Source organism: Coffea arabica, chromosome 1c (genome assembly GCF_036785885.1).
Source record: "Coffea arabica cultivar ET-39 chromosome 1c, Coffea Arabica ET-39 HiFi, whole genome shotgun sequence".
Classification (NCBI taxonomy): domain Eukaryota; kingdom Viridiplantae; phylum Streptophyta; class Magnoliopsida; order Gentianales; family Rubiaceae; genus Coffea; species Coffea arabica.
In genome coordinates, this window is record NC_092310.1 from 43,744,528 (window position 1) to 43,757,880 (window position 13,353).

A 13,353-nucleotide genomic window follows, 5' to 3' on the forward strand; every position below is an offset into this window, starting at 1 on the left:
TTTCATTTTGTGGTTTGCATGTATAAGTGCAGTTAAGTGTTAAATTGGTTGGAGGTGTACTTAAGAGTGAACGTTCAGATGTCCAATGGAACTGTTATCTCTGAAGTTAATGTGTTCCTTGTATTTTGGTCGTTTAAAGATTGGCTTGTTCGAGTGACGAATTTTGCTTTGGTTCAAGTTGTACAAGGAAAGGGTTTTTCTCGCGTGAGTCCTTGCGAGAGTTAGGCAGGCGACCTGCCAACCCTCTGGTTCGCCTTAGGGAGAAGTGGGATCGTCACAGGTGGTATCATAGCCTAGGTTAGGAAAATTATTTGAAAGATATATTAGATATGTTAGAAACCCTGAGACTTGTAAAAGTTAAGAAGTGAGTTGATTAGACATGTCTTAAGTAGTACTTGAGCTAGTTAGCTATTTAAGTATTAATTTTTGGATTCTTGGTTATTTTGCAGGTATGGAAAACGGAAACGGACATGCTAATGGTAACGGAGTGGCTAATGGACATGTAGAGTCTCTTAGCTCCATCTCCTATAGACCACGAGGCGGGGGACCTCGTATACGTTATACACCAACTGATAGGTATCCCCGATGTCAGTGTAGGGTCACATATGCCTACCCTAACGAGTTAGTACTGTCCTTAGACGATGAGCGTCGCCAGTTGGGGGACGCTAATCACATTTTGACCCAGGACGTCGAGGAGTTGAGCATCATGATTGATACTCAGCTTGATCGCATAGCTGAGCTCGAGCAGAGGTTAACAGCTGAGAGGGTTAGGTCAGAGGCTGCTCGTGAGGAGTTAGGGAGACAGAGGTCTCGATTGACTCGAGTAACTGAGGAGGTACGAGATAGGAGTGCGGGTATTAGGGCTGACACTACTATGATGATAGATGAGGTCACGGATATCATTCAGGGTACTGGTCAGGCGGGTGTTGAGGAGGATCCGGAGGAGGACCCGGAAGAGGATCCGGAGGAGGACCCTGAGGAGGACGTTGCCCCTGGTAGCCCTGCTGAGGGTTAGACTAGGTTTGCTTTGCCTGTAAATAGGTATCCAGGGTTAGTTAGGGTGACACTAGTTTAGGTCATAGCATTTTGTCTAGCTAGATGGCCTACTTTTGAGGCACTATATCCCTATTTTTGGTTTAAGGGATTGTTTGTATATATTCGTTAACTTGTGTGCCATACTTGTGGAAGGCACCCTAACCTACTATTTGTATGAACCTTGGTGTGTGAATATATGTGTTAAGTGTTTTATTTTTCTTTTCCTTAATGTTCATGTTGATTTTACTTGAAAATATATATATATATATATACAAATAAATATAACAATAATAATAATAAGTAAATAAATAACAATATCTTCGCTTAATTACTCTATTTATATCAATAGGCATAACTAGGCTATGGATCAACAAGTTAGAGGTAGAAAACGTGGGAGATCAACTACACAACACCCTGAGGTTGGTGGTGATAGGGAACCTGAGGTCAATCAAGACCATGGTCAAGGGAATGTGGCCGGAGAACCAGTGGCCACCGCAATCAATAGAATAACTAATGTCCTAGAGCGCATGACTGAGCACCAAACCCTTGGAGCGGTGCATCACCAAGGAGGCCCAATCGATACTGAGGATCGGGCATTAGAGAGATTTTTGAAATTTGGACCTCCTAAGTTCTATGGAGGCCCAGAACCTGAGGTAGCAGAAGGTTGGTGGGAGAGGATCTCTGACATTTTTGCAGCACTAAATTATACGGAGGAGAGACAAGTGACTTTCGCAGCATTCCAGTTTGAGGGAGCTGCTCGTTCCTGGTAGAACCTAATTATGGTCAATTGGAACAGGAACCATATTCCTAGGACCTGGGCAAACTTCACTCGGGAGTTCAACGCCAAGTTTCTACCCCTCTCATTCAAGAGAAAAGAGAGGATGACTTCATCAAGTGTAGGCAGGGGGCGGTGAGTGTCACCGAATATGAGATTCAATTCACGAAACTGTCCCGTTTTGCTCCTGAATTGGTAGCTACGGAGCAAAGGCGTATAAGGAGGTTTGTACAGGGATTAAACGTGGAGATCCAGGAGGGATTAGCTGCTGTTCGGATAGACACTTTTGCGGATGCTGTGGAGAGAGTTCAAAGGGTTGAAGTTGCCAGAGCTCAAGTAAAATCCTTCCAGGCTAAGAAAAGATTTGGCCCTAGTAGCAATCGGGAGCCGACTTATGCGAATGCTCCACCAGCCAAAGTGGGTCGAGGAATGGGTGGAATAAATAGTCCGGGAGCACCACGAGGCGCTCTAGCCAGAGGAGCTGGGGCAAGAGGTGCCAGGGAAAGAGATGTCAGAGCTAGAGGAGGACCAAGTGGAAGGAGTCAAACTAGGAACGCCCCACAAGGAGGTCGTGTGACCACCCCTCAGGTAACTTGTGGGTATTGCAGGAAGGCTGGTCATACTAAGGACGGATGCTGGAGGAAAGAAGGAAAGTGCTTGAGGTGCGGAAGCAGCGAATACCAGATTGCTCGTTGTCCGAAAACACAAGAAGGTGGTACCCAGAGTGCTAGACAAGCCGCTTCTGGAGGAAGTAGGCCGAAAGTTCCTGCCAGGGTGTACGCCATAGATGATCACCCCATACCTGATTCCTCGGAGGTCGTGGAAGGTACTCTTCCAATCTTTCACCGATTAGTTAGAGTATTAATTGATCCTAACGCAACTCATTCATTTGTGAATCCAACTTTTATGTCCGGAATTGATGTAAAACCTGTTAGATTACCCTTTGATCTTGAAGTTAGGACATCCATGGGTAATAAAAGTATAATCACTAGCCTAGCCTATAAGAACTGCGAGTTTTGGGTTGGAGAGCGTAAGATGCTAGTAAATCTAGTCAGTTTGGACATAAAAGGTTATGATGCTATCATAGGGATGGATTTCCTAACTCATTACCATGCTAAGCTTGATTGTAGGGCAAAAGTGGTAGAATTTTGGATTCCCGGGGAAGCAACCCTGAAATTGGATGTGAAAGGCAGGTTAGCATCGTCTGCTATGATCTCGGGAGTTCGGGCAAGGAAAATGTTGCATAAAGGAGCGCAAGGTTTCTTAGCCTTCCTGATTAACGCACCCAATGACCAAGTAAAGTTGGAAGATGTACCAGTGGTAAGGGAATTTCCATATGTGTTTCCCAAAGAATTAAAAACATTACCTCCGGAGAGAGAAGTGGAGTTCAAGATTGAACTAGTGCTGGGAACGGCTCCGATTTCTAAGATTCCGTACCGAATGGCTCTTGCAGAGCTAAAAGAATTGAAAATTCAATTACAGGATTTATTGGAGAGATATTTTGTTAGAGAAAGTGATTCGCCATGGGGAGCACTTGTTCTATTTGTTAAGAAAAAGGATGGAAGTTTGAAATTATGTATTGATTATCGAGGATTAAATGAATGTACAATTAAAAACAAATACCCTCTACCTTTGATTGACAGCTTATTCGACCAGCTGCAAGGATCAGTAGTTTTCTCCAAGCTGGATTTGAGGCAAGGGTATTATCAGTTGAAATTAAGAAGGAAGACATACCTAAAACTGTTTTTAATACAAGATATGGACATTTTGAGTTTGCAGTCATGCCATTTAGATTAACCAATGCACCAACTGCTTTCATGGACTTAATGCAGAGAGTCTTTAAAAAATACTTGGATCAGTTTGTAGTAGTTTTTATTGATGATATCCTAGTATATTCTAAGACTCGAGAGGAACATGCTAAACATTTGGAGATAGTTCTGCAGATCTTAAGAGAGCATAAATTGTATGCTAAATTTAGCAAGTGTGAGTTTTGACTGGATGAAATTTCTTTTCTGGGGCACAAAGTTTCTAAAGATGGGATTGCAATAGATCCGACAAAAGTTGAGGCGGTCACAATGTGGAAGCAGCCAGAAACTCCAATTGAGGTTAGAAGTTTCTTGAGTTTAACAGGTTATTACAGGCGGTTTATCAAGGATTTTTCAAAGATTGCTGGATCTATGACAGAGCTGACAAAGAAAAATAATAAGTTCATTTGGACTCCAAAGTGCGAGTCAAGTTTTCAGGAGTTAAAGAAGCGTTTAACATCAACTCCTGTTTTGGCATTGCCTGACGGAGTAGAAAGTTATGTCATATACTCTGATGCCTCTAGGGAAGGTCTAGAATGCGTACTAATGCAAAAAGGTAAGGTAGTTGCCTATGCCTCTAGAAAATTGAAGTCTCACGAACAAAATTACCCAACGCATGACTTAGAACTGGCTGCAGTGGTCTTTGCCTTAAAGAAATGGAGACATTACTTGTACGGTGTGACTTTTGAAGTTTATACGGACCACAAAAGCCTTAAATACTTGTTCTCCCAAAAGGAATTGAATTTGAGACAAAGGAAATGGATAGAATTTTTGGAGGATTATAATTGTTCAATCAACTACCACCTAGGAAAAGCCAACGTGGTGGCAGACGCTTTAAGTAGAAAGGCTCAAGTAGCGGGGTTAATGGTAAAAGAATGAGGCATGTTAGAAGAGGTTAATACTTGGAACCCTTACTTGGAGAGATTGAAGATTTTATTTGGGAACCTGTCGTTGAAATCACCATTATTGGAACGTATTAAGGAGGCACAGAAAACGGACCCTATGATCCAGAAAAAGTTGGAAAAAGTGCAAAACGGAGAAACTTTAGACTTTAAATTAGGGTCCGAAGGAGTGTTAAGGTTTCGAGATCGAATTGTGGTTCCAGTTGATGAAGAGTTAAGGAAAGAAATTATGGAAGAAGCACATCGATCGAGGTATACTATACACCCAGGAGTGAACAAAATGTATCATGATGTGAAAGAGTTATACTGGTGGGACGAGTTGAAAAAAGACGTGGCAAAGTTTGTACAAAAATGTCTGATATGCCAGCAAGTAAAAGCTGAACATCAGAAACCTTCTAGTTTGCTGCAGCCACTAGAAATCTCTGAATGGAAGTGGGAACACATAACCATGGATTTTGTAACGGGGTTGCCTCGAAATCAAAAAGGATTTGATGCGATTTGGGTGATAGTTGACAGGCTTACCAAGTCCGCACATTTTCTACCTGTGAGTATGAGCTTTTCTTTGGAAAAACTAGCCAAGTTGTACACAGAAGGGATTATGAGATTGCATGGTATTCCTATAAGCATTGTGTCTGATCGAGATCCAAGGTTCATTTCACGTTTCTGGCAGAAATTTCAAGAGATATTGGGGACCAAGTTGAAGTTTAGTACCGCTTATCATCCCCAAACGGACGGACAGTCAGAAAGGACAATTCAGACTTTAGAGGATATGCTGAGTCGTGTATATTGGATTTTGGAGGTAAATGGAGTCAGTATATGGCCTTAGTAGAATTTGCCTATAATAATAGCTATCACGCCTCAATTCAAATGGCACCTTATGAGGTATTGTATGGGAGAAAGTGTCGATCCCCGATTCATTGGGATGAAATAGGAGGGAAGAAAATTCTAGATCCGACGGTTATACTTTGGATGGAAGAATCTCATGAGAAAGTGAAAATAATTAGAGAAAGGCTTCAACTGTCCAGAGTCGACAAAAGAGCTACGCCGACACAAGAAGAAAAGATTTGGAGTTCGAAATAGGAGACAAAATTTTCCTAAGAGTTAAACCCGTGAAGGGCGGAGTAGTGTTCAAAAAGGGTAAAAAGCTAAAGCCGAGGTATATTGGACCTTTTGAAATTTTGAGACGAATCGGAAAGGTAGCGTATCAACTGCAGTTGCTTTCGAGCATGGCCAAGATTCACAATGTATTTCATGTTTCTATGCTCAAGAAATATCACCCCCGATCCAAGCCACGTGTTACAATTGGAAGGAATTGAGGTGGATGAGTCGTTAACTTATGAGGAAGGACCAGTTAAGATTTTGGAAAGAGAAGTAAAAGAATTGAGAAGTAAGAATATTCTTTTGGTGAAGATTCTATGGAGAAATCATGGAATGGAAAAAGGCAACTTGAGAACTAGAAGAGGATATGCAGAGGAAATACCCCGAATTATTTCTTTAGAAGGTGAGAATTTTGAGGACAAAATTCATTTAAGGGGGGGAGGATGTGAGAACCTTGAAAAAATATATATATATATATATACATGTTGCATTTGCATTTTAGACTCTTAATAACTTTTATTATTATTGGTTCTTGAATAAGTATGTAAAAATAATTTTTTTTTAAGTTACAAATAATTTAGTTGTGCCACAATATTAAATTATTTGATTTTTGCCAAGTTAATATAATATTTCTTGATATAGATTAACTTATTTGCTTTTGTAGTAATTCTTTGAATTTCGATAACTAATTCGTAAGTGTTTATAATTGTTAAGTGTCAACGGAATCTAGAATTAAGACGAAATCGTTTTTAGGTCAAAACCCTTTATAATTACACTTAGGACGTTGAATCTCGATAATTTAATTTTTGTGAGATTAGTACACTAGTAGGCTATCGAATTTCATTTGGGGTAAAATTTTAGAAATAGATTACGAATGAGAGCTTAAGTGAAGGGCGAACAAGTTGTTAAAAGACCAAATTAGCCTTCCTCCATTTCAAATTAACCATGCAGCCATGGAACCTCCTAGAGCAAGCTTCAAATCCAAACATTTCCAGCTTGCCGGTCCCATTCTTCACACTTAACATTCCTTATTGCCGGTTCCATTCCCCACTATCACACTCTACTATATCAACTACCACCACAACACTTCCATTTCATTTGCTTATTCCACACTTCCATTTTTTTTTTCTGCCACAAGCCAAGAGTGAAATGAGAAAGAGAGAGAGAGCCGAGCCTTTTACTCTTTTCCTTTCTGTTCGAAAGCTAGGAAAAAAAAAGAGAGACTTGCTGTTCATTCTTCACTTCATCCGTGAGCTGGTGAAGAGGACCGAGAGCTAAATTTCCTCCATTCTAGTCGCAAGTTTGAGCAAGGGAGAGGGAGAGTAGGCGGACTGCAATTCTAGACTGCCGAGAGGAAAGAAATATTTTAGCTGCTAGTCGCGTGATTTGAGCCTTAAGCTGAGGTAATTTCTGAACTTAGACTATTTGATTATTGGTTGATGAAGCTGTTTAGGGCATGCATGTGAGGGTTGTGCGGTTGGAAGAAGAATTAAGTCACAAGAAAACTGGTTTTGAAAGAATTTGGAGTTGCCGAGAGCTTGAGCTGGAAATTACAGCTTGAATTGGCCAATTTGTGGTGATCTGAGTTTAATTGTGTATTTAGCTAACTAAAAACTGGATGATTATGCTTTGCATGAGGTTAATCAGCTGTGAGTAAGTCAGAAAATTGAAGGGATACAAAATCTGCTTGCATGCAAGCTAACCGAGAAGGATTGAATGAAATTCTGGTTGGATGGCAACTTTTGATGTTGTCCGAACTTAGTTTTGGATCAAAACTGATAGATAGCTAATTATTTTGATCATGCATGTAGCTGATATGAGTCGTGGTTAGAAAAAAAAAGAAAAGAAAACTGAAAAAAAAATGCGGCCGAGAGAAGGGGGTGGAGCACTTGATCAGTTTTCCTTCGAGTTTTAGCTAAGATTTTCATACTGGATGTTTAGGATTAGCTCGTAGCTTGCTAATCACCTTTTGCATGTTAAGTTGAAAAAAAAAATTAAAGAAAATTATGGACAAAGCTCTATAAGTAAACTGTTGTATTGCTGGAAATTGTATATGGTTGCTGGCCGTGTTAGTTGAGGTTTTTGGTGAGATTATTTTCTGGAATGGTGTGTTATTTGTTTTGGTTTTGGTTGGACAGATTATGAGCTATGTTTCTAGTGTTTCAAGTAAGTAAAAGATGGAGGTTTGATGTGCATCTTGAATTGTCATTGCTGGAATTTTTTTCTTGGTTGTCAAAACAAGGGAAAAATCTGAATTTTTAGAGTTATTTGGGAGTTATGTTGGCTGTGACTCTCTTTTTGTTTTGGGTTGAAATTTTGATTGAATTGTAGTAGGAAGTGATTATTTGTTGTCAAGAGCTAATGATTGATGAAGCTCTTGGCCATTTGAGTAATTTTTGCAAGAGTTAAATTCTTGGTGGAATTATTTAAGTGGTTGGGCCGAAATGTACTTGGAAGATTCATGATTTGTGATTTGGAATTATTTTGATATCTTGGACTTCCTTTGTTTAATTTTGGTTAGAACTGAACTTGTTGAGACCTAGGGTTAATGATTGACGAATCCTAGTGAAATTGATATTTGAATTGTGATTTTGCTATAGTGGCAACTTGGAATATAATGTGCAAATGAAGTGGGAATCGTAAAGTCCGTTTTGGTCGTTTGAATTTGAGTATTTTTAAACCAAGCTTTGTTGATATATTTTGTCTTAATATCAAGCTATAAAAATTGAGTATAGTACGATAATGCTCAAATTTGAGTGTCGGGACTTTTAAAAAAAAAAAAACTTTGCTACCTAGTAATTCTTTTCTTTACTTAAACTAGCTTTGTTACCTTTAAGAAATAATTGCATTAACTTCCGAACTTTAAATTTTTGTAAAATTATTTCCTGGCTAGTTGTTTTAGAGGAAAATTGTTAAAAACACTAGATTTTAATAATTTTAAATGAAAGGCATAGAAAACTTGTTCGGCAAGAAAACTTGTTTGAGTTAAATTGATTTTAGTTACCTTCTAGAAAGAAAAGTATCTTTAAAGAAACCATACGAAATATTCTATCACTTTTATTAGTTTAATTTTAAGAGAATTGTTGATTTTTTTGAGAAAATAAACTAGTTATAAACCAGATAATCTTTTATATATATAAACCAAGAGTTTATATAGTAAAACTTATAGTTTTTAAACTTGGTCTTTTAGGGTTTAGCGAGGACGTGGACTTCGATTCCCAGCTTGACTTTTGAGTTTCACTTTTGGTGAGTGTCCGTGCTTGTTCTATGTTTATCTTGTTAAAGTGCTTTCTTGACTTGTTATGTGATAATTGGAAAGTCGTTTTCCTGATCCATCGAAGTGGGCAGTGTGTACTTTATCGTTCTAGCCCTTTCGAGTGGTGACTTACTTGAAATGTTTTCTCGAATATCTTGCTTGCACTAGTTAAGTGCTGAGTGGGAGAATGTACCACACCTGAGGGTGGGAGGGCCTCTTATCCTAACTCAAGTACCAAAACCTTGCAATTGTTGACTGGAGCGTGGACTCGTCAACTAAATTACCAAGCAGGGGAATGTACCACACCTTAGGGTGGGAGGGCCTCTTATCCTGACTTGGTAACCACTTGTTGTGACGTCGGTGGGTGAATCCCTCGACTAGGCTATAAAAGGTATACTCGAGTATTACCAAACCCTCTCGTGAGAAGGACGGGCCCAGTGGGAGTAAGTTGGTTGGAGCGTGTTAAGAAAAAAATAATGAATCCACATGGACCTTAGATAGTGAAAGTTGATGGAGGGTCAACTGCGGCTAATTTTGATCAAGTTCGTGGAAAATGGCTCCTGAGAGCCCTGTATCCTACTCTGTGCTGTTAAATGCTTTCCTACTTGTTGAATTTATGCTTGGATTATTATTTGCTATTTGTTTTATATGATTGCATGTTTGGGGCACCACTGAGTTTTGGCTCACCCCACGTTATTTGTTTTCCTGAACATGTTGTAGCTTTTGAGAGACTTGAAGCTTACCTTTGGTTTTTTTTTTTTTGTGAATATTGTGTTGAATCGGACTATGTATCTTTTGTTTTGGGTTGCCACTTGAAGCTGGAAAAGTCCAAACCCTAAATTTTGGCTTGTATGAGTGTATTTGAAATTTTATGATTTCATTTTGTGGTTTGTATGTATAAGTGCAGTTAAGTGTTAAACTGGTTGGAGGTGTACTTAAGAGTGAACGTTCAGATGTCCAATGGAAATGTTATCTCTGAAGTTAATGTGTTCCTTGTATTCTGGTCGTTTAAAGATTGGCTTGTTCGAGTGATGAATTTTGCTTTGGTTCAAGTTGTACAAGGAAAGGGTTTAGTCGGTTTCCTTGCGTGAGTCCTGACGAGAGCTAGACAGGCGACCTGCCAACCCTCTGGTTCGCCTTAGGGAGAAGTGGGGTCGTCACAAACACAACGTCTATGAATAGAATTAAAAGAAAATTAGCAAACGAAACAATTTAAAGCATATACTTCGTCTAGAGTGCTACTAAATGGTTGAATTCAACATTATAGAAAATTAATTCGTCACGTGAGTATTCTTTAGGGTAAACAATTTTTAATTTTTAGTACTCATTCCTGAACTTTAGATGCTGATCTCTTTAACTTTGGATACTAATCCCAAAGCTATTATTCTTTTGTAGAAATAAGAGAGTATCAAAAAATTTTCATAAATATAAATAGGTCAATTGGGTCTTTCCCACTTTGTAAAACTATCCTTTTGACACCTAAAATTTGTCATCTGGCTATCATAACTTTGCTAGAATAGTATGACTTGACATCATGTGTATAATAAACTATCACAAGATTTGTGAATTCTTTATAGGGATAATTTCAGAAACCTCAGGAGAGGTTTCTGACATTTTCACTGACATCCCTTGAGGTTCTAAAAATTTCATTGACTTCTTTTGATAGAAAATTGGGCCCCTTTGCTGACATCACGGAGGCCAAAATTGCTAGTATGTCCTTTGAAGTTGGGGTTTATTACTACTGTGTAGTTGGAAAAAAAGGCATCTAAAGTAGTTAATTAAACTTAATAGCAATAACAAAAATTTGATGGTTAGTGCATGAATTAAACCTGGATTAGTGAGGAAGGTGCCCATTGAGCTATAATATTGGCGCCATTTTTGTGCCTGCTATGATTTGACAAGGAGATGGGATCACTTATCTGACATTCTAACCATATAAAGTGCAAGAGAAGAAATATATACAGGAGAAGAAACAAAAGGAAAAAGGAAGAACAAATATTTGGAGGAAATTGTATTAAACCGATGCTCCTAATATGTGTTGGAGTAGCAGCGGCAAAGTGAAAAATTTAGTTGTTGTAAAATAGTTGCAACCACAATAGTATAGGTATGAATTTCTTTCTTAACTTTCCTTTACTGGTACCAGCCATACCACCTCTGATTGTTGCCTAAGTCTTGATATTGAATATTCAATTTGTTTGTTAAGTGAATTTTTGAGTTGATCATTGACACTTAACTCAAGCCATTGCATATTATGTGTGTTAACTGAAGTTTTGAGTTGATCATAATGTTGAAATCTTGTGCTACAGGTATGCTGTGAAGATTGGTTGATCATAATGATTCAATTGTTAACGAAAATTGAGTAGCATGCTGCTGAGTAATATAACCAATGTTTTCAGTTTCTACATGAATTTTTCTCAAACATGCTCTATTTGTGATCATCATCATATGTGAATGCTGAGATTGTAGGATGGGGACTTTTGCTACTACCTATGACATTATGGTTCACTCTAATGGGAACAAAATCAGGATTCCAAATATGGATCCAACTGGCTATATGTACATCAACTTGCTATTTGATGTAACTGAGAAGGCGTTGAGTAAAATGCCTAGGAATCTTAATATGTTTATGCAGATGAGATGTGAAGTTCCTAGAAAAAATTGCATGATGGATGTTAATGATGATGATTCAGTTACTGAGATGTTCAAAATACATAAGTCTAAACTAGTAATTAACTTGCATGTCTCTGATATGGAAATTATTCTAGCTAATGAAAAGAATACCTTAGTTAATGTGAGAGTTATGAACACAGAATATAATTTAGGCATTGAACAAATTTCTAGCAGGGCAGTTGTAGACATTGGAGAGTCAGATGATGACTATGGTGACTCTAGCTCTGATTCTTCATGGAAACACAACCTGCATAGTGACACTGAGGAGGAAGTAGTTGATGATAGGGCCTTAAATGCATATAGTGAGGACAGTGATACTAATTTTTCTGATTTTGAGGACAATGAGGCTCTTGTTATGGTTCTTGATTCTGAATTTGAAGAAGAAAATGATCATATGAGACAAGTAATGACACAAAAAAATGTGGATTTACAATAGCAAAGATGAGATAGAGTTTCAAAAGGGTTAGTTATTCACTAATGTGAATCCTTTCAGGGCTACCTTGAAAGACTATGTCATTCAACAAGGCTTTCCCATTTTGAGATTAAAGACTAAGAAGAGTCAAGTTATTGCTATATGTGGGTTGAGGGATTTCAATGGAGAATTCATGCATCACCAATGGCTGATTCAATCACTTTTCAGATTAAAACTTATCAACCAGAACACACTTGTGTTATGGACAAACAATGTACTGAGGCCACATCTGGCTAGATGGCCAAGAAGCTGGTTTCCACCATGAGGAAGCATCCTAATATGACCAGCAAAGGGGTAGAGGCAGAGTTGCTTAAGCATGGTGTGAAGTCTAGTAAAATGCAAATTTTTAGAGCTAAAAACAAAGCACTAACTGAGATAGAAGGCACACATGCTAAATCATATGGGAAATTGCCAAGATATGCTGAGCTGCTGGGGAAATATAATCCCAATAACATATGCAAAATACATTATGACAGGCTAATCTCTTAGTTGAGCCTACCTTTCTCAGAATCTTCATCAGTTTCAGAGCACAAAAGTTAGAACTTTTGGAAAGGAGTAGGCCTTTTGTGGGGTTTGATGGCTGTTTCTTGAAGGGTCCGTTTGATGATATACTTCTCACAGCAGTTGTTTTGGATGCAAATAGTAGCATATTTCCTTTAGCCTTTGCTGTAGCTAAATGTGAGAGCAAGAAAACTTCAAGGTGGTTCTTCTACTATTTTTCTGAGGTTTTTGGACCATTTGATAACAGCAAACCTTTAACATTCATAAGTGATAGGCAAAAGATAAAATTTGTGTCCATAGCTTTCATCTTTTAATCTGGAAATGGTTGCTAAGTCATTTTGTTTTGGTTACAGGGATTAAACCTTGCTTATAAGGAGATAATTCCTGATGCAACAATTTCAAGAGTCAATTTCCAGGTATCTTACTTAGCAGTTTTTTCTGGAGGCAGCTAAAAGCTATGATTCAATAGGACATAATGATGCAATGGCAAGCATTAAAGACATTAACATAAATGCTTGGAAATATTTGGATAAAATCTCAAAAACTGCCTGGCGTAGACATGTATTCTCAATTGAGTTGAAATGTGATCATGTCACAAATAATTTTATTGAGTCTTTTAATGCTTGGATTGGTGATCAGAGAGGAAAACCCATACTCACTTTGGTCGATGGTTTAAGAAGAAAATTAATGAAAAAATGCACAAAAGGTACTAGAAATGGTGCTCCTTGACTGGTCACATTACTCCCAGAATTGTTGAGAAACTAAAAGAAATTGGCCAAGTATCAAGAAAATGTGAGATGCATATGGCTAGTGAAGACACATTCGAGATTGGTGATATG

General features: G+C 38.3%; 1 protein-coding gene across 1 annotated transcript; it reads left to right on the top strand.

Moving 5' to 3' along the window:
* The first annotated feature begins 451 nt into the window (after nucleotides 1–451).
* LOC140005399 (uncharacterized) lies at nucleotides 452–4,494 on the top strand. Its single transcript, XM_072046348.1, has 6 exons — nucleotides 452–919; nucleotides 1,395–1,757; nucleotides 1,847–2,950; nucleotides 3,454–3,793; nucleotides 3,836–3,915; nucleotides 4,054–4,494. Exons 1-6 carry the CDS (start codon nucleotides 452–454, stop codon nucleotides 4,492–4,494), a joined length of 2,796 nt encoding a protein of 931 aa, XP_071902449.1.
* The last annotated feature ends 8,859 nt before the right edge of the window (nucleotides 4,495–13,353 follow it).

What these genes read in the sequence shown, in the direction of transcription:
- LOC140005399 (XM_072046348.1), top strand. Translation starts at nt 452, where the DNA reads ATGGAAAACGGAAACGGACATGCTAATGGTAACGGAGTGGCTAATGGA. An exon ending in TCATTCAGGGTACTGGTCAG is followed by an intron (nt 920 to 1,394) that starts GCGGGTGTTGAG and finishes AGGCATAACTAG; the next exon opens with GCTATGGATCAACAAGTTAG. An exon ending in GTATGCTAAATTTAGCAAGT is followed by an intron (nt 3,794 to 3,835) that starts GTGAGTTTTGAC and finishes TGGGGCACAAAG; the next exon opens with TTTCTAAAGATGGGATTGCA.